Below are 20,185 nucleotides of genomic sequence, written 5' to 3' on the forward strand. Positions count from 1 at the left end.
ACTGGACAAATGCACCCAGTCCTGACAGAGAAAAAGAGTTTCCTGTAGGACTCAGCCTGAATGACTTGCTTTTTGCCAGAATTCTTTTTTACAGTGGAAATAGACGTCAGTGTTTCACAGGAGGTGGTTAGTGTTTATTAGGTAAAAGTCCACATTTATGAGATAAAGCTCCATTCTTGGAATTTATCCAGATAGGAGAGTGCTTTGTGGTGGCTGTAAAATTGTAGTGACAGCTAAATTTTGGATATAAAACTACCATGATCTCAGAGGTAACTACAAATTATTTACTCCAAATCACACAATATATGAAGTTCTTCACAATATATGAATTTCTTTGGAGATCTGGGTTTATATGGAGTGCGTGCTGTATGTATACATACCTTAAAGTACAATCAGATGCTTTACACCAGGTATTTAGTGGCTTGTTTTGCATGCTGACTATATGGTCAGTGTTTAAAGGAAATCAGGAATCTTTGGTAAATCTCTGCTATAGCAACAAGACAGTTTTCATCAAGTTTGTGAAATGTAATTTTATTAATTAATAGAAGGGCATGTCTTACCAGACACATTGTCCCCAAATAAATAAAATCTCAGCATCATTAAAAGCACACAAACACACAGTTTAACAGGGTACAATACAAAGTCAATTTAGATGATGTTCTTACTTGCATTTACTAAAAATCTGAGAAAGACTGTATTAATCTCTAAATAATTATCTTGCATAAAGAGAAAAGTAGAGCACAGTTATTTTGTAGAAGGTTTTGGGAGTGACAATTCGAGAAGACTGCTTTAAAATATATTAAGATACATCACAGGTCAAATCACACTCTCTGTAACATTACAACATGGAACTGTACTTAATCAAAAATAAAGGTGGCTGAAGAAGGCTGTATACTTTCTTTCCTAACATTATACTAATTTCTATTTTTGGCATGAGTTAATAACCTTTTCCATTAGTAGGAAAATGTGCTCTGCAAACTCTCGGAGGGCACCACGGCCACCATTACATTTGCAGATATATCCAACAGCCTTCTGGGCAGTGGAGCAGGCATCAGCAGGCACGCCACTTAGGCCCACTTTCTTCAAGCACTCCTCATCAGACACTTCATTTCCTATCAAGTAAAAGAAACCCAGGGTGAGTATTTAAGGAGACAAAGAATACTCATTCTAATACAAAAAGCAACCAGCAAGTAATTCTGGTAACTTCAGTAAGACTACTTAGGCACTGTATGTAAGAATACCATAAATAAGGTGGAACAAAGACATTAAAGTATATACAAGTATAATTGAGGTCTAGGGTTTCCCCTAAGCAATTCAAAATAAATGCTCATCAGTTAAAAGAGAATAGATTATAATTTCTGATTGCCATGCATATTAGAATTATTAGAAATTCTATATAAATTATGAATGACTTAAACTTTTTATCAAAAAAATCCCAGGGACACCTGAGTGGCTCAGTGGTTGACTATTTGCCTTCAGCTCAGGTCGTGATCCCGGGGTCCTGGGATTGAGTCTTGCATCAGGCTCTCTGCAGGGAGGCAGCTTCTCCCTCTGCCTATGTCTCTGCCTCTTTCTGTGTCTCTCATGAATAGTAAGTAAATAAAAATCTTAAAAAAAAAAAATCCCAAACACATGCAAGAACCCCAAGTTATTGTGGAATAATTATCAAATGTTTTTCTCTTTGCTCCACCCATTATTTTTTTTAGAGGGAAGGCTAGAAAGGAATTCCTAGACATCATGTTTTACCCCCAAACTCTTCAGCATTGACCTCTAACCTGTAAGTATATCTATCTCTAATAAGTATATTTTAAAGAAAGTGACACAATATCATCAAACAAAATCAACAATTCCTTAATATCATCTAGTAATTAGTATGTGATCAAATATTTCCAGTTATCCCAAATTTTCTTTTTTCATAGTTGATTTGTTTGCATCAGAAGCCTAATTCCACATACTGCATTTTGCTGATCTATATTTTAAGTACTTTTAATCTGTAACAGTTCTCTTTGATTTGTATATTGCTTATTTGTTGAAGAATTATCATCCCACTGACAAAACTACATCCTTTCTCCACCTGCCCTGCTCTTCTCTCCCTCTTTCTGTTTTATATTGATAGGATCAATTTCAGAAGCTCCCAGTACCTCAGATTTACCATTCTGAGTATAATTATTACTATACGGTAGACCAAAACGCTCATTAAAAAAGTTTGTTTTAAATCAGTTCCATATTTATCTAGTGAAATTTTTTAAGTTATTAAATGTATTGGAATCTGAGTTTTTTTCACTGAAAGATGATGGAAATTAATTTTAATTAAGTAATTAATTTAATAAAATTTACTTATATGTAAGTTTTGATAATTTTAAGGAATATATTTTCATACATTATGTGATCCATACAAAATAGTGCTCTGATTTTAAAATTAAAATTTGGAGTTTACTCTCTATTTTCTTGTTTTCTAGCCTCTGCTTTTTATAGTTTTTTAAAAATGTTACGAAAGCAATGCATATTCTTGGTAGAAACATTTTTTAAAAATCAAGGCAAAAACACCAAATCAATATCATCTGAATTACCACTATTATGGATAATCACTGTATATTAGCCCATGTAATTGTACAATTTTACTGATACAAGTGATACACACTATTTTACTACCTGCAGGCACTATATTAGGCATTCTATATTATCTTCAATTTTCCTTCCAATAGCTTTATAAAGTTTGATTTGTGTTTATACTATAAGTAGGAAAACCAAGGCTTGAAGAAACTCACTTAAGGTCGCGCAGATAATTGGTATATCTGGAATTTGTTATCATTAAAATTGTTTTCTCCTTACAAAAACCGGATCATTTTCTATCAAGGGCTCAGTAATATTCTTCTCCAGGGACTCTTCACATGTGGTTCAAAGGCCAGTCCTGAAGTCCTCAGATGACCTGCTTCCAAAACATTTCTGTGCTTCTCCTTTTGAGGCCCATATTACCCTTGCAAATACTTATTTCATACATGAGTTATATTATATGTATTTTAATAACTTGTCATCTTGAATATCTAAAATGTAGACATTAGACTGCAAATGGTATAAGCAACTCCCAGCAATCAATCCCAAGCCTGCACATTTAAGTGGGTTCTTTTCTTTCCTCCATTATTGGCACATCTGCCCAATTTCCTTCCCGGAATTGCAATTTAAAACTAGGGACATTTTTAATAAAGCAAGTCATCCAGACTGTAATCCCTTATATGTTAGGAATCGGCTAAGTGCTGTACCCAGATTATCTCATTAATTCCTACAACAGGTCCATGACACAGGTACCCTTGTTATCTTTAGTTTACAAGGTAGGAAATTAAGGCTTACATTACCACAGCTGACTAGTCACTGGTGTGGTCTGACTCCAAAGCATGTGTCATGGTCAGTCTACTAGGATACACTTGATACGTACTATCAAACCTCTAGAAAGGCTGTCCCAATTTAGTACTTTCCTCAGTACTACGAATATGCTAATCTTATTCTTTTTTCTCTATTTCTTAAAAAAAAAATCCTCGCCCATTTTATTATGGCTGAATAATAAGATACCAACCAAGATATGCCACTTCTTTCCAGCATAGGCCCATTTCTTTTCTCCACTCATCCAGAACTGCTAGCTTGTCTGGTACATTGACTTCCATTTTGCAATCCAGTTTTAAGGAAGAGAGTGTCTGCTTTGAACAGGCCCTTTCTGAGATTAATCTCACCTTAAAAAATAAAGAAAAGAAAGAAAGAAGGGCAAAATGAGAAAATAAAGAAAAGTATTTCATAATGAAACAACACCTGGTAATAATATAAGCCAGAAGTGAGTGGTCTTCTAAAGAACCAATTGAATAAAATTAACTGCTATTTTAAAATAATGAATCTTTACAGAATTTTCTAAAGGTAAAAGACACTGGTTTCTACAGTGGGAAGGATTCTACCTGCAAGTTAAAAAATATACATGGTCTGATCCTAACCTAAGATTCTCTTATAATTCGATTTATCCAGAGGAAAGTCTGTAACTTGTCTCCTGAGCTGCTTAGGAACACATACTTAAGATTTCTAGGGAATTATAAGAAATTATCTTAGCTTTCATTTTTGAAAATATATTAAGTTATTTTGAATTAAAATTTTCAATCATAAGAATAAGCTACATCTTTTAAAAACCCACAAGGTATTTGCTTTTTTCCTAAATGTTGATACCTATTTTTTATGAAATTTTTCTTGTTGAAACATCCTATGGGAATTATGACATAGTTCCTATTTAAAAATGTTTATACTTATTGAATAAGCAAGAAATATTATTTGCTGAATGAAAAATGCCTAATTTTGTTCACCTAAGAGTATGATATTTTCTAGGCATGTGAAGGCAAAAGTTCAGACAATTTAACAGATAATACTAAAGTTTTAAATCTCTTATTTCCCTCACATGGTCTTTGACCCTGAATCATCATCTTAAAAACCATCACTATATTCAGGGGACACATACCTCAATACCACTTTTCTTTAATAAACTTATCCCAATAGCATCTTTTACATCATAAGATATTATTTCTTTTTGGTCTCCTGATACATAAATGTGGCCATTGGTGAGACATCCATCAATATTGCAAACCAAAAGCTTTATCTCCTTAAGCTTCTCTTTGCCAAAATAGCCATATCTAAAAGAAACCAAAATAGACCTGAGTACAAGTGAAATACTAATCACTTCCTCTCAACTGGCTAACACCAGTAAACTTAATAACCATTCCCACTCAATTATTCAAACATCACCCTTCACATTTACATCATATATATACTTCAACTTCCAGTGTAAGAACTTTGAGTAGAGTGGTCTAACCAGACTACATGTTTCTCAAGTTATTGAATAAGCCATCCATAGGGATATTTTACGTGTATATCTTCCTTACAGGAACAAACAAATTACAAAGATCCTAAAATGTTGGAGTATCAAAAATTAGTGTCTAGAAAACACCACATATCTACTAAAAGAATGTCAGGGTCAAGTGCAAAAGCTGTGCAAGTCTTGTTTTTACCTTAATACTCTTTGTTCTGCAATAGGCCAATCAATATCCACATCTATATCCACACTGTGCTCAGCTCGCATTTCATAGTATGCCATCTTTCCACCCTAAAGATAGTATAAATGCCGTGAGTATTGTTTTTAACATTTATTTGTGATACCAAAAGTTTATTATAATACAGAATAATGAATTCATTTCTACAATACTGAGAAAAATAAATAGCCCAGTAAAATGAGTGACATACAACAAATACTTTCTTGAGGGAAAAACTTGTTTCTTACATATTCAAAGCATACACCATAATATTTTTCAAATTCTATCTACACAGTGCAAGCTTCCTATTTTTCTTTAAGTAGATTTCCATTTTAAGACAGGAAAAAGCAGAAATACCCATCTTCCAATATTCTGAGAAGGAATTTTCTAGAAACCCCTAACTGTAACCTCTTCTGATAGTCTCTCCTCTTAGCATCCAAAAGCAGTATAAGGATTTTCAGAACTTATGTTCCAATTTGCAACTAAGTATCAAGATAGGAGAAGAAAAATGCCTGTAGTATTATTGTACAGAATTGTCTTAAATCCCTGAACTACATGTGGGAGTGGACAATAATTGTCTGGATCACATGTGGGCAAAAGGAAGGATCAATTACTTGATCCTGGGGTCAGGGGTAGAGGGGGAGGCTCTTCCTATGACTGTGATAATTTGAATGTCAAAATCAATTACTGGAAAATTTGATTTTTTAGAACTGTCAGTCTCTTCATAAATTTTATGATGAGATACTGCATTGTTCTTCACACTTTAGGAATGGGTCAAATAACAGGCCCCTTAACAAAGAGTTTGGAAACAGTGCTATCCCTGTGTCCAACCAAATTTTTCCGAATACTCAAACTTAACTAAACAGTCTACAGTTTGCCTATATACTGCCAGAAGATTGTTAAAAATCCTTTTTACCTCAGAGAAAGAGTCACATTAGAATTTTTACCACAGCAAATAGAGGGGTTTTTAAATGCTGATTTTGAGTAATGTAAGGACCTGAATCCAAGTCCCAATAGTAATACTACTTGTTTATGCCCTGAGCCAATTACTTCCTTTTTCCCTCCTCTGTAAAACTCAGCCAGGAATGTCTACTTTATTCCACTCATATGCAGATTACATGAGATATAACCTATGTAAAGTGCTGTGTATAGTCCTTGGTATATAATAAGGGTTGAACAAGTAACTGCTATTAACTAAAAGGAACAAATAGTATATGATATAACCATGTAGGCTCTAAAGATGTGAGAGACATCCAACTTCATTATTTTAAAATGAGAGTGATGAGATTCAGAACAGACAAAATGTTTATTCAGAGCCACATGGTTAGAGATTAAAGAGAGAACTAGAATCTGGCTTTCCTGACACCCAGGTTGGTGCTCTTCCCATCTACAATGTTTTTCTGTCTTTAAAAGCAATAGGCTTTTATTCAACTGTTCAACCACAACCTGAGAGTAACAAACCGTGGATTAAAAACAATTTTGAATGGAATGAAATGAATATCAGGACATGTGTACAACATCCGGTATATGACTCATTTCTTAGTTAGAGCAGAATTCCTTGCATATTCACTGGATTCTAAAGATTAGTTTATTATAACCTTACAGGTTAAATGCCCCAGAGGATAAATCTTATCAGTTATTGCCTTTCCTCTAGAAACTGATACTTTCTGTATGAACTGTGCCATATGTCTTCCTTAGAACTGAGGTATACAAATAAAAAGGTTTAAAAGATTTTTGCAAAATGAAGGCACAAACCTGTAAATAACCCATCTCTATCAAATGTCTTTTAGCAAAATAAAATGAGCCATTTTCATATAATTCTCCATCCCAGTCTTGTCGACGAGGTCGTTTAGCTGGATTCAAATTCAGAGGCTCAGTCACTTCACGAACTAAAAGCAAAAAGCTATAGTAAGTCTATGTTGCTTTGAAAACTAAGTATTCATTTAGTAATTTTTAAAAAATAAAAGTAGACTGAAAATGTAAAATATTTTTCTATCTTGATAAATAAATGGACTTTTAAAGGACAAAAATCTCTAATGATCCTGATGATTTATCTTTGTTTGCTAATAAATACTTAATAGTTATTATTATCTAATTATAGAAAAGTATTTTACAGAAGAATTCTGAATAATTGAGATTTTAAGACATTTTTAAAAATACAAAATCTGGGAGGACCTCAAGGCAGCCTTAAGGCAGCTTCAAAAGGACAGAACTTGTCATAAAATATCCTTATTTGAATGTCTTAATATATTTCTCTTATTTGCTTCTGTAGCAATACAATGTGTGTTTATATAAGGTGGTTGAGAAATTACATTCACAGAACTATTACAGAAAACTGAAGACTTACGCATTAAATTATTGAAACTTTTATATTGATAAAAATGTTTATATGTTACATATTCTTACCAGTAGTTTAAAAATATACTAAGCACAATAATAAATACAATTTACTTATTACTATCCTTGGTAATGAAGGATCAGCAATTATCAATATTAGTGATTATAACATCATATAATGAATGAAGCCCTCAGTACTGATAAATAGGGATCCTCTTGCCTTTTTACTGTATTTTTCCCAAAGTTGTGTTTATGGATGTGTATTGATATGCACGCATGGTTCTGTGTGTGTGTGTGTTTAAAGCTGGTGACTCTTCAGAATCTTTCTTTACTTTTGGCTGTCACTTATGTGTGTAACAGCTTCTAGAAAAAACTTCTACTTACTTGACTAACTGAACCATCCTCTGTTCAATCCTAATCTACCAGTGTTTGATATAATCTAGGAAAAATACTCATTTATGCTATAAATCCATAAATAAATTTATACTATATACATTGAATAGCTACATATGATATAGTTTTATAGGCACTGGATTTGTAGCAATGAATATGACTCTACTTTCATGGAGTGTAGAATCTAGTGGTAGAGATAGGCAACAAACAAACTTGATAGTTCAAGTGGTACTCTGAAGAAAAGGAATGAGAGGGGCAAGTCTTTCCTAAGTGAACAAGGATCAATGGCTGTTTTCTCTCTGGGGACATCTACTGAATTGAGGAGGAAGTGAAAGAAAGATCAAACTTGGCATAAGCAGAGGGACTCTGCTGGGGTAAAGAAAAACCAGGAGAGTTTTTAATGGCCCTGTGGACTTGAAGCATAGATTGGCTTCTATAGGAGTGCAAACACAGAGCTAGTTCTTCCCACTCGATTATACTGCTATAGGACTCTTGCTGAGTGTTATGGCACAAGAAGCTAGAGATGGGCTGGAACGCAGGGAGAGATTATAGTTGTGTGGTGCTTAGATCCCAAAGTCCTGTTAGTACGAGGTTATCAGCAGTCCGGACAAGATCAATCTTCTGGCAAGATACCTGCACTAAAGAGGTAAAGAGCACAACTCCTAACTGGGTCAAAGAGACTAGCTCCATATCCTATCTGCCTGATAGAAGAAAGGGTGTGCCCTCCCCAGACGGTCAAAATCCACATATAACTTTTGGTTCTCCCCCAAACTTTACTACTAGCTTACTGTTGACCAAAAGCCTTACCAATAACATAATCAACACATATTTTGTATGTTATTTGTATTGTGTTGTTGCAATAAAATACGCTACAGCAAAGAAATGCTACTAAGAAAATCATAAAGGAGAGAAAGTACATTTATAGTACTAGACTGTATTTATTGAAAAACATTGTATGTGGACCCATGCAGTTCAAATCAGTGTTGTTCAAAGGTCAACTGTACTCCAGTCTCTATGTCAGGCATAGGACAAAATATGAGTCATTATGAAGAAGCAGAAATACATTACCCATAACTAGAGAAAAACAGTTGTAGAAACAGAAGTATAAATGACCCAGATGTCAGAACCCACAACTGAGGATTTTCAAATAACTATCATAAATATGTCAAAGACTGTAGAGGAAAAGATTTAAAAAGATGGAGAATTTCAACAGAGAACAGAATTTCTAAAAATTAACTGCAATGTACATGCGAGAATGGAAAACACATATATCTGAAATAATTCACTAGACAGGACTTACAGTGCACTGGACAAGTCAGAAGAAATGATCAATGAACTCAAATATGTCAACAGAAATTACTCAACATGAAGCACAGAGAGAAAATCAACAAATAATGCAGAACAGACTGTGAGAGACATGTGGACCCCATAAAATTTATTTTATACACTTAACTCTGAGTCCAAGAAAGAAAGGAGAGAAAAAATGTTGAAGAAATATGTGGAGAGATAATGACACAGAATTTTTGCAAACTAATGACAGATATCAACCTGCAGGCATGAGAAATTCAGAGGATCCTAAATAGGATAAACACAAAAATCCCCACAGCAATACAAATTGGAGTCAACTATGAAAAATTAAGATAAAGGGAAAAATCTTAAAAGTAGCCTGCGGGGAAAAAAGACATTATATTTAGAGAAACAATGATCAGAATAACAGCTGGTTTCTTTTAAGAAACCAATGGATGGCAGAAAATAATGAAATGACAAATTAAAAATTCATCTCCAAAACAGTAACATCAAATCTTAAAATGCTGAAAGAAAAAAAGGGCAAACCAAAATTTTACATTCAGTGAAAATGCCCTTCAAAGATAAGAGTGAATTATAGACATTTTTAGACAGACAAAAGCTGAGAGGACCTGTTACTAACAGAAATACCCTGTAAGACAGAAGCACACGTAAGTGGGAAGAAATTAAGAATAACAAAAAAAAAAAAAGATAGATATCCAGGTGAAGATAAATGACTATTTTAAAATAACTTAAAACATCATTAACTGTTTAAAATAAGTATAACAATAATATATCATGGGGTCATAATATATATAGAAATAGATTATGTGACAATAATAGTATAAAAGGCAGGGGCTAAATAGAAATTTACTACTATAAGTTTCTTAGTTATTTGTAAAAATACAAATTCAGGCAGATTATAACAATGTAAGAGTGCAAAGTGTAATCCTCAGAGCAGTCCTGTCAAATAGAAATATAATGTGAGCCATATATATAATTTAAAATATTCTAATGCCTACAGTTTAGAAAAAGTAAAAAGAAGTGAAATTAATTGTAATAATAGATTTTATTTAGCCCTAATACTTTAGTATCTAAAGTATTGTTTCAACATGTAACAAATGTAAGAATTATTAGATATATTGCAAATACTTCATACTAATCTTAGAAGTCCAATATGTATTTTTTGCTTAATGCATATCTCAACTTGGACTAACTATACTTTGAGTGCTAACAGTGGTAAAGGCTACTATATTAGATGGTAAGGTTCTACCGTGATTACAAAAAAAGAATACAAAAAGTTATACAGTATAAAACGGAATAATTTTTCAAGAATTTATTAATCCAGCAGAACTTTAAGTGATTTTATAAACAAGAAACATGAGAATAGAATCACAAGAAATACCACTCTGGGTGAGAAACACTGTTCATCAATAGGAGTCTGTTTCACAGTGGTTCTAAGAAAATATGACAAGACAAAGCTCTTGTTCCTAACATTCACTTCTTGACGTTAAAAGATATTTATTCAAACATTTCTAATTTTCTTAAAGATATTCATGGATCTATTTTTTATGGCCTTGTCACCTATTTAATGTACATATTTCCTGAACTTCTTGAACTTTAATCATATAGCACATAAAGCTCAACATTCAATTGAACACTGGGCTTCCTTGATTTGCTTCAAAAATTTGTTTTTTAAGTTTTAATAGATCCTTCCTAGAAATTATTTCGGAAATTTGCTAAGTAAGTTCAAAGTTAAAATATATAGCTTAACACAGAACCTGGCACAGAGAAGACAACCAGTAAACATTTACTGAATGACATCAATCAGTAAATGTATTTATTGATATATTTCATTGGTTTGGGTAGCATTCGTATTTTGAGATTAAAGAATCTTATTTTCAGCTCTTCTTTATCCTCTTACTTGTTCTTTTTTGCTCGGTCTCCAGTTTCATTGCACTTTCCTTACTGTCTCCTTTAAGTCACACATATGTTGGAGACAATTAGGCCAGGTTTTCTATATTCAACAAATATCAGGGCACCTAAAAGAAATCATATCATCTTTCCTTACGTATATTACAATATTCACCTATTTGTTGGTCATCCTATTCTTTTTTTTAAAGATTTTATTTATTTATTAATGAGACACACAGAGAGAGAGGCAGAGACATAGGTACAGGGGAAAGCAGGCTCTTTGTGAGAAGCCTGATGAGGAACTCAATCCCCAGGACCCTGCGATCATGACCTGAGCTGAAGGCAGTTACTCAAACACTGAGCCACCCAGGTACACCCATCCTATTCTTTATTCCATATTTTACTAGTTTATCTAACTAGAAATCAGGCTCCTGCTAACTACTGTGGAAGTCTCCTTACATAGGAGTGACCTATTTTGGGAAGCAATTCCATAATTTATTCCTAAGGTCCTCCAGAACATTTTTGGTAGACTGCTATCCCCATGATCCCAGTTACGATTTATATGGAGTTTACCAAGTAAGCCTAGAACAAACAAGTATTTCACATCTATAAAAATGACATGCCTGCCTCAAAAGGCAAATAGAGTGTTAAAATGTCCATTTGTAAAAAGTAAAGCAGGGAATTTGGTCTGTCGTCTCAATAATCACAAGACTTAGAACTGATTATAAATGTCATTACCTACTACAGTTAATTCGATGTTGCTCCCTTCATTCCTAAAGAATATTTACATATGAAAAACTGATTCTCCATAAAAGCTAAAATACTGATAGATTACCTCCTTTCTGAATTTCACTCCATCGAAACTGATGGCGTCGCACAACAGAGAAAACAGAATCATATCCTTCCTCTCGAATCATTTCTGCAACTTTTTGAAGGTCAGTAGGATGTAAACACGGAGAAGTTGCTTGAATATTTCCTACAATATCAACCTCTTAAAAAGACAAAACAAATGAAAAGGACATCAAGGTTCTTTGCAAGGAATACAAAGATCTTCAACTGTAAAAATGAGTCTTGTGAAATAAGGTGGAAATTATATAAAATTTTGAATAAACTATCAAATTCATACCATTGTGATAATTAAGAAATTCTATGATGGCATCTAGTGAGGTAGAACTGTCTTTTGAAACTTCAGAACTTCTTCGATGAACTTGGGCACCAAATTGTTTGGCCACATTCTCAATTTCATCATGGTCTGTTGAAACCCACACACTGTATAGGTATTAAAAAAATATAAAAAGCCAAATCATTAAAAGAAGCCACTAAAGATAAAAAGGACTTCTGCAACCCCAAAATACAGCTTATATATTAGAATAATTTTTATACCATCAAAAAATAAACACAGATCTAACGTCATATAAAATATATAATTAAAGAATTATACTTTGCATATAAACTATATAATATCTGAATAAAAATGTAGTACCATTTATATTTACAAAAAATATTGTATTTGTATTATGTCTTATATTATTTATATAAATATTATTTATGGAGCCCTATAGTTTTATAAGATTAGAAAAAAATGACACTTGTATTTTTTAAGGCTACTGGTATATTATGTAAAACAGTAGTGGCCAGAAGTTCAAATAAATCTAAAGGAAATAAAGAAGATCCTGCTCATTTAAATCCAAATTATTGTATGAGAATTTTAATAGACTTGCTAAGAAAAAAAAATCGAATTGGCTTAGCCAAACCATGAAGCTGAAAGAATTTCAAGCTTGGAAGCAATGAAATGCCCAAATCTAGGCTCAAAATAATCAGAGAATCCAACTCTCTTGGTCTGCCAACTAACAGTAGGTATACTATAAATACATGAACACAGAATCGACTGACTAATAGCCATTGACAACAATTATAGACATGGAGAACATGACTTGATGAGCTCTGGGAAATTTAATTTAATTGCTCCTTTAACCACATCTTACATGGCTCACTATTTAAAATTTATAAGATGATGACTAGGAGTAAAATGCTACTTTGGAGTAACGTGCCAGTCTCTACTGAGGTTATTTCCTAGACCTTTACAAATTCCCTTTTGCTAGAAACAAAAAATGTGAATATTACTCTAGCCACAATGTTTTATTAGTGATATTACACAAAGTTTAATGACTTAGTCTCTGGCATATGCATTTATTTATTTTTTTATTGCCTTCATTCATAATTTACTGGGGATAAGAGGAACTGCATGTTTCAGATGTCTATGCTCAATTGTCAAGAGTGAAAAGAAAGTGAGAAACTAAAGAAACCTTTTTTTTTTTTAAGGAGATAGAAGTTTATTGAATATAGAAAATATAGAAAATATTCTAACACCTCTAGATTTCATTTATTAATTTCCGTTCTTCCCTTTAATATATGTGGAAGGAGGATTAAATCCAGAGATAAAGTCAATAAACCCCCTAAAATTTCTTTTTTTTTTAAAAGTCTAGTAAACAAGATGAGCCACTGGCCAGGGGGTCAGATGTCTCCCATTTACTGTCACTCTGCAAGGCAGAACACAGAACACCCCCCCCCCCATTTTTCCCCATCTTGAAATCTGAAATATTTGGAGGCATATTTTTACTGGAGAAATATCATAGTTAAAGGTATATAAAAAAGTAAAGTACCAGTGAAAACCTAGTTTTAAAATACAGAAGGTGAAGGCAGGATGGGAAGATGGTAAATACATTAAAAAGTGAATTAGTAAAAGCAAAAGAAATGGTCTTTTGACATATAATTTACGTCACTAATTGAAATAAGTTACTGCTTTTGTTTATTATTCTGATTTTCTGTAATGAAAATGCAACACCACAGGATTTGGTGATATTTTTGAAATGCTTAAAAGGTGAATAAAAAACAACAGAGGTTTTGGAAGAGGTTTTTCTTCTTTCTTCCCTTTTATCATTCCTTCATATTTCTTTATTCATGAAACATTTACTGAGTGCCTATTATGTTTCAGGTCCTACTTTGGGCAATGGAGACAAGATAGTCCATTTTCCTGAGAAACTTTCAGTTCTCAGCCTATTAGTAGAGACAGAGGCCAACACAGTTCTATAATTCCCTTTAAACCATCTGGGAAAGAAAGGTAAGAAAGCAATGACTAACTTCTCTACAATGCTTTATTTTTGCAAAGTTTTTTTTTATAGTGACTGCTACATAACATGCTCAATCTATATGTGTTAATAAATGAAACAATAAATGGTTAACAGCATGGGATCTGAAGGAATGGGTTCAAATCCTGGCTCCACCACATGTTAGCTATATGACCTTAGGGAAAATTCATAATCTCCCTAAGCCTCAATTTTCAGTAAAGTGCAGGTGATTAAAAAAAAAATGCAGGTGATAATAACAGTAATTACCTCATATTGTTGTTATGGGGATTACATACAAACCACAACACACAATAAACCTTTCATACGTTTTAGCTATTCGAAATAATAAAATAGGAATGGCAATAAAGGAACATAGACACAGTCTCATTTAATCCTCACACTGCCTCTGTTGGAAGGAAAACTGAAGTTCTGCTTTCAGAATTTCAAAGGTCCAAAAGTCTAATTTATACATATGAAAATAGCATCCCAGCATCCCATATGTAGACTTAAAATACAATGATCATCATTAATAACTATGTAAGTAGCTAGACTTCCTTTGGTTTAGGGGAATCAGAAGAGGAAGGGCAAAAAAGAATGAGCAAGTGAATAAACAGGCCTAATAAAATTTAAAAGCAAGTACAGAGTAGACGTCAAAGCCTAATGCTAATGGCTTTACCATCTAACAGGATGAAGTCATATTACATCTAACAGGATGAACAAGACTATCAACCCTGACGCCTATCAAAATGATTTCAAATCATAAACTGCCATTTTAAGGATAACACAGCATAGGCCTACCATTAATCATAAATCTACACCCTACAAATGAAACTAAAGGTCGTGGGCTTTTTTTTTTTCCCCACAAGTATGTTAGGTAACATTTACAAAATCAATTTGTTCTGAGGTTTCCTAACACAACATTGAACCACTGTTGAAGTGAAGCTCTTACAAACCCACCTCTAACAGTAACTTTTTACTAAATGAAAAAAAAAATCCTCTTAGCATTTTTTCTCAACTGCCAAATTAGTATGCAAAGTTAGCAACCTTGAAAGTATTGTTAGCTTTGACTCTGAGCAGGCCAGACAAATTTTCCTCAATGAACAAATCATGGTTTTGAACAAAATAATCTCCAAAGCATTTCCTAGCCTTGAGAAACACAATCGGGCAGCTGCAATTTTCTTCAATTCCTTCCTCGGGTGAATATTTCAAAGAAAGAAAATAGAAGGTGTGGAGTGACAAGGTTGCTCCAAATTTGGACTGAAGCTTCAGAATAAATCAATTAAATCCAAATTAACACATTTTAATTGAGGTCCCAACACATTAAGCATACCAAGATCAGTAAGAGTACCTGCTCACAAGAAGCTCTTCAACCCAGTAGAGCAAGGGTCATCCCAGGCCAAATCTGGCTCACAGCCTGCCTGTTTTCATAAATAAACTTTTCATGGAATACAGCTATGCTCATTCACATATGTATTGTTTGGCTACTTTCACAACATACAACAGAGCTGAGCAACACAGACCATTTGGCTTGCAAAGTCTAAAATATTTAGAATTTGGCCCTTTACAGGAAAAGCTGGTGGACCCCTGAAATAGAGAGTAAAGACACAAGTCCATGAATACTTGAAGGTCAAAGCACGTTAGCAATGGAAAGAATTTTGAAGATAATTACAACTTTCCCATTTTACAAGTAAGGAAACTGTGACCCGCAGAAGACATCAAGATTGTAAAAACCTTCAATACGAGGGGTAAATGTCAAGGATATATCACACACTATACGGCAGACACTATTCTAAAGGCTGTATGTACACTACCTCACCTAATCCCCTCAGCAAGCCTTTGAGGTGGATACTTAAGTCCATTCTGCAGATAAGGAAATTGAGGCACAGATGTTAAGTGATTTACCCAAAGTTGCAGTTAACATGTGGTGAAGCTAGAAATTCCAATCCGCAGTTTGACCACTAGGGTCTTTGGCCTTACCTCCCTGCACAGTGCATGCACTAAAAGCTCTGAACAATGCTGCTCTGTATTCAGAAAACAAAGGTACAGTTACTTTCCATTGAGGGGATCAGCAAAAACTGCATTGCGGAAGTAGTGCTAGTCCCTTTCATTACCTTTTTAGTTGAACTTTCCAGATCTCAGAAGGGATGCCACCACATAGCAAACAGCTATGCAAACTAAAGAGAGGAAAATCACTTTATTATACCATATTCTAAGTTTGAGAAGGCAGAGTCAGGCAGATTATGCTCATTTTGCTGGTTAAGGAAAATACTGGTTTTATTTCTTCTAATTACTGTTATTAGTATAGTAACAGATACCATCATAGGTGGCTTTAAGTATAAAATATCATTCCTATTGTCAAGATGCTTATACTCTAGATGTATTAAACAAAACTGGAACAGAAAAAGTTCTCAGGAATCATTTATTCTTGCATGGAATTTTGTACAAATGAATTTAAATAAATGGAAACAGGAAAATTGCTGCGTAATATATTTTCCGATTATTTCGTAGCAAGATCCCCTATGTCTGCTAAAATGGCTATTTGTTGGGTTTTGACACCCAGCATCTATTCTTTGGTAATCATACTCCAATTTTTCTCTTGATGAAACTGTCACATGGTGCTTGGGGGGGGAGGGGGCGCTCCATCACCAGCTCCAAGAGTGGAAGAGGCAGCTAAACTGTACCAATACAAGCACTGCTGTAGCCACAGTGACTGGCTCGAGGATAAGCAGGTGACCCAGAGAGACTCTTTTTTGGCTAGACTTAAACTGGGAAGGATATAAAGAGTAAAATAAAGAAGTAAACAAAGCGGGACACTAAAGCGGTAAGGACAGGTCTAATTTGTTAACTATGGCAATAGGGGAAAGAATCCGGCATAAACTAAACTCAAATTCCCCAAAATAAAGGCTGGAGATTTCTTAAAGGCTGTAGTGCGTTAAGAAAAAAGTATTGCAGGGGTGTTAGAGGGGGTTAGTTCATGTGACTAGGCCATCAGGGTTTGTTTACTTCTGACTTTATGATGGGAGGCAAGAAGCGAATTGAAGCAAGGTGCCCATTGAATCTAGGCCCTTAATTCTCAAAGGTGTTTGCACTTCAAAGAGATAGCTCTCTGGTCCTTGAGAAAACAGTCTGGGGTGGTAGATTTATATTCCAAAGGATGGAGAAGGGGTTTATAATTATAAGCTTTCTAAAGTAGTTTTTCTGAGGGGGGTTCAGAGGCTGCCTGTCACCAGATTGTCCCTGAAACAAAAATTCTCCTGGCAGCATTGAGCTTTCTCAGCCATTTTAAAGGGGTACACATTCCCCACTAGGGAAGGCCTAGAAACGTGGCCTTCCGAGTTTGGACAAGTTGTTAAGCGCTGAGAGTTTTGCAGTTCTCAGCACAACCGCCTGACACCGTAAAAGGTAGAGCATATCAAAAGAACCAAGAAATGGAGGATTCTGGTGACAGGGTGCACCATTCCCTTACCCTGCTTTATTTTTCTTGAAAATATTTATCACCACCAAATACAGTATATACTGTTGGTATACTGCCTGTCTTTCATCATTATAATGCAAGTTCCTGAGACGAGGGACTGACTATTGCTACTGCTACAACCTCTAGTAATGAACACAGGACAGTGCCAGGCATATAGTAGGTGGTCAATAAATATTTGCTATGAATGAATCAATTTTTGCCTTTGGATCTCATTGTACCTGAAACAAGCCTTACCCTTTTTTGTTAAGCCAGGCTGAAAGGGGCTTCCTGACATGCAACTGAAGAGTTGTAAATGAGTTTTGTTCTTAATCTATCGAGAAAATGACTTTTGATCTTTACTTCATTTTACAAAAACGGCATATTGCTGCTGCCTCGATGCACCTTCTTTTTTTTTCCCCCAGTGTGCACTCTTTGTACAGATGAAAAAATGTCCCAAAGTCTATAAGCTCCAGAATGACAAGAAGCATGTCATTTCATCTTGGTGTTTCCTTGGATGTGTATGGTAGAAACTGGGGCTCAGTAAATGTTTACTGAATTGAACTAAATCCCCAAGTCTTTCCCTATCTCTCCTTTGCACACTTCCTATTACATTACTACACTAGTGTTATCTTCTGGGTGCCTGTCCCTATTTACCTCGCCCCACCCAGAGCTTCCTTTGGATTAAAACATTAATTAGTAAATTCATACTTCTGGAGTATCTTTTGTTAAACAAGGCGAGTTACATGAAAATCATATACCCGTATATTACGGGGCAATTAACAGGCTCCAGAAACAATCACCTCTTTAGGAACCAAAAACCCAAACATTAAAAAAGTTTATTTTCCACAGTAACAAATTCAATCATAATTAGGGTGAAGTTACTATGTGTCAACTCATTCCTAACACAGAATTCTTTCTTTTATGAATGACATCAGCTCGTTAACTCCTGACCAAAATGGCATATGGCAATGCCTCTGCAGGATGCACAATTAAAACTTGTCTTTCGGGCACACGAGCTTCCAAAGATATAATAAAAACCATTTTATAAGCACATCATAAAACAGCCTGCCGTACGTTTTCTCACTACCTCTTGCCTAGGTAGAGCTGTAGGTAGTTTCCTAGATTGTGCTGACTCACAGGCGGAGAGCTTGGAGTATTTTTCAAAGGTCAGAAAGAGATCTCCAAGCTGAGCTCGAAACTAGAAAGCCTTGACACCTCACTCCTTTCACGAGCCTGACGGCTCCCTAATCGATGGGCAGGCACCAGGTGGTCATCATCGGCTAAGCAACAGGGGAACCCCGATGGCCTCCGTCTGCGAGAGTTCACCTAGAACCACAGACGGTTCACAGGGGTGGCGGCCTCCTTCACCCCGGGAGGTCAGCCCGGGGGCGGCGGCGGCGGCACAGGAGGAAGCGCCCCTTTCACGGGCGGCGCTCTCAAGGGCAGGGACAAGGAAGTGTCCCAGGTCAAGCCTGACAGCTGATTCGGAACAAGGAAGAAGCCGGCACTTGGTCCCTGCGCTCCCCACGGGCGCCCAGACGGCCCGGACCCTGCACGCCCCGCCCGGGAGCAGGCACCCGGGCACCCCCGCCCCCCAGCGGCCCGGCTCCGCGGCTCCGCGGCGCCGCGTCCCGACCCCCGCCCAGGCCGCGCCGCCCACTCTCGCACATGCGCACCTCTGGAAGACCCCCGAGTCCAGGGCCGCACGCAGCACCCAGCCAATGAGCGGGACCCCCGCCAGGTGCTTAATGTTCTTCAGGGGGATGCCCTTGCTGCCGCCCCGGGCCAGAACGAGGGCCGCCAGGTGCGGGGGCTTCTCCACACCTCGGCCCTGGCCTCCGCGGGAGTTGCGCTGCAGCTTCGGCGGCCGGCCCCGGGAGGGCCGCCCCCGCGGGTTGGAGACGGAGGTGGCGGCCCCCTTCTCCACCGAGTCCATCTTCCTCCCACGCCTTCTCCCCAGCTTCTCCACATCCGGGAGCTCTTCTCTCGCCACCTCAGCTCGGCGCCGCCCGATCTCCCCGCCCGACCGCTCGCGGGGGTGGCTGGTCCCGGCCCTGGCCCCGCCCCTGCCGCGGGCCGCCCTTTGCGGGGCATGCCGGGAATTGTAGTCCGCGGCCGTCTCGCCTGGGTCCGGTAGGCCAAGTAGGCTCTGCCTGGGAGTCCCCAAACCCGCGCCAAGCGGAGGGAGAAGGGGGGCCGTCCAGAGATAACTAGAAAGAAGTGCAGCTTCTGGGAGCACGGGGTTGATATACAGAGATTTCTAAAATAGGCAACATAGATTATATATATATATATATATATATATATATATACACATATATATATATTTTTTTTTTTTTGCTAAAGAACTTACCCACTTAAGAAATGTAGTGGGTTTCCCACTGCGCACTCAGATGCACCCTAACACGAATCAGTCTTATATTTAAAAAATTATAAGCATATATTTTTCTGCTAGGTTTCTGACTCTCTATTTCCAAGAGATTACCTCATTCAGATGTCCTACAGGCACCTTCAATTCGACATTTAAAAAGCTCCACTCTCCATATGGGCTCAAACTGCTTCTACATCTCCATTTTCTATCAACGTCACCCAACAGGTAGCATTGAAAACTTGGAAGT

General features: G+C 36.3%; 1 protein-coding gene across 2 annotated transcripts; it reads right to left on the minus strand.

Moving 5' to 3' along the window:
• Positions 1–515: 515 nt before the first annotated feature.
• CMAS (cytidine monophosphate N-acetylneuraminic acid synthetase) lies at positions 516–19,604 on the minus strand. 2 transcript variants are annotated; one of them, XR_013364161.1, is made up of 9 exons: positions 19,244–19,604; positions 12,112–12,254; positions 11,821–11,976; positions 6,813–6,946; positions 5,037–5,131; positions 4,490–4,661; positions 3,572–3,725; positions 2,769–2,929; positions 977–1,112 (listed from the first exon to the last, which is right to left on the minus strand). XR_013364161.1 is itself a non-coding variant. In XM_077870790.1 (8 exons), the coding sequence occupies exons 1-8, from the start codon at positions 19,501–19,503 to the stop codon at positions 922–924; spliced, it is 1,305 nt and encodes a 434-aa protein (XP_077726916.1). In that variant the 5' UTR covers positions 19,504–19,601; the 3' UTR covers positions 516–921. The 2 variants fall into 2 exon arrangements, 1 of the variants encoding a protein (XP_077726916.1); XM_077870790.1 differs by lacking the exon at positions 2,769–2,929 and having other exon boundaries at positions 516–1,112; positions 19,244–19,601.
• Between the last annotated feature and the right edge of the window lie 581 nt (positions 19,605–20,185).

This window comes from Canis aureus, chromosome 25, assembly GCF_053574225.1.
Source record: "Canis aureus isolate CA01 chromosome 25, VMU_Caureus_v.1.0, whole genome shotgun sequence".
Classification (NCBI taxonomy): Eukaryota; Metazoa; Chordata; class Mammalia; order Carnivora; family Canidae; genus Canis; species Canis aureus.

Excerpts from the sequence above, each read along its gene's own strand:
- CMAS (XM_077870790.1), bottom strand. The coding sequence starts at position 19,503 with ATGGACTCGGTGGAGAAGGGGGCCGCCACCTCCGTCTCCAACCCGCGG. Across the intron at positions 11,977-12,111 it reads ATTTCTTAATTATCACAATG|AGGTTGATATTGTAGGAAAT; the intron begins GTATGAATTTGA and ends TGTCTTTTTAAG. Across the intron at positions 5,132-6,812 it reads TAGAGATGGGTTATTTACAG|GGTGGAAAGATGGCATACTA; the intron begins GTTTGTGCCTTC and ends TACTATCTTTAG.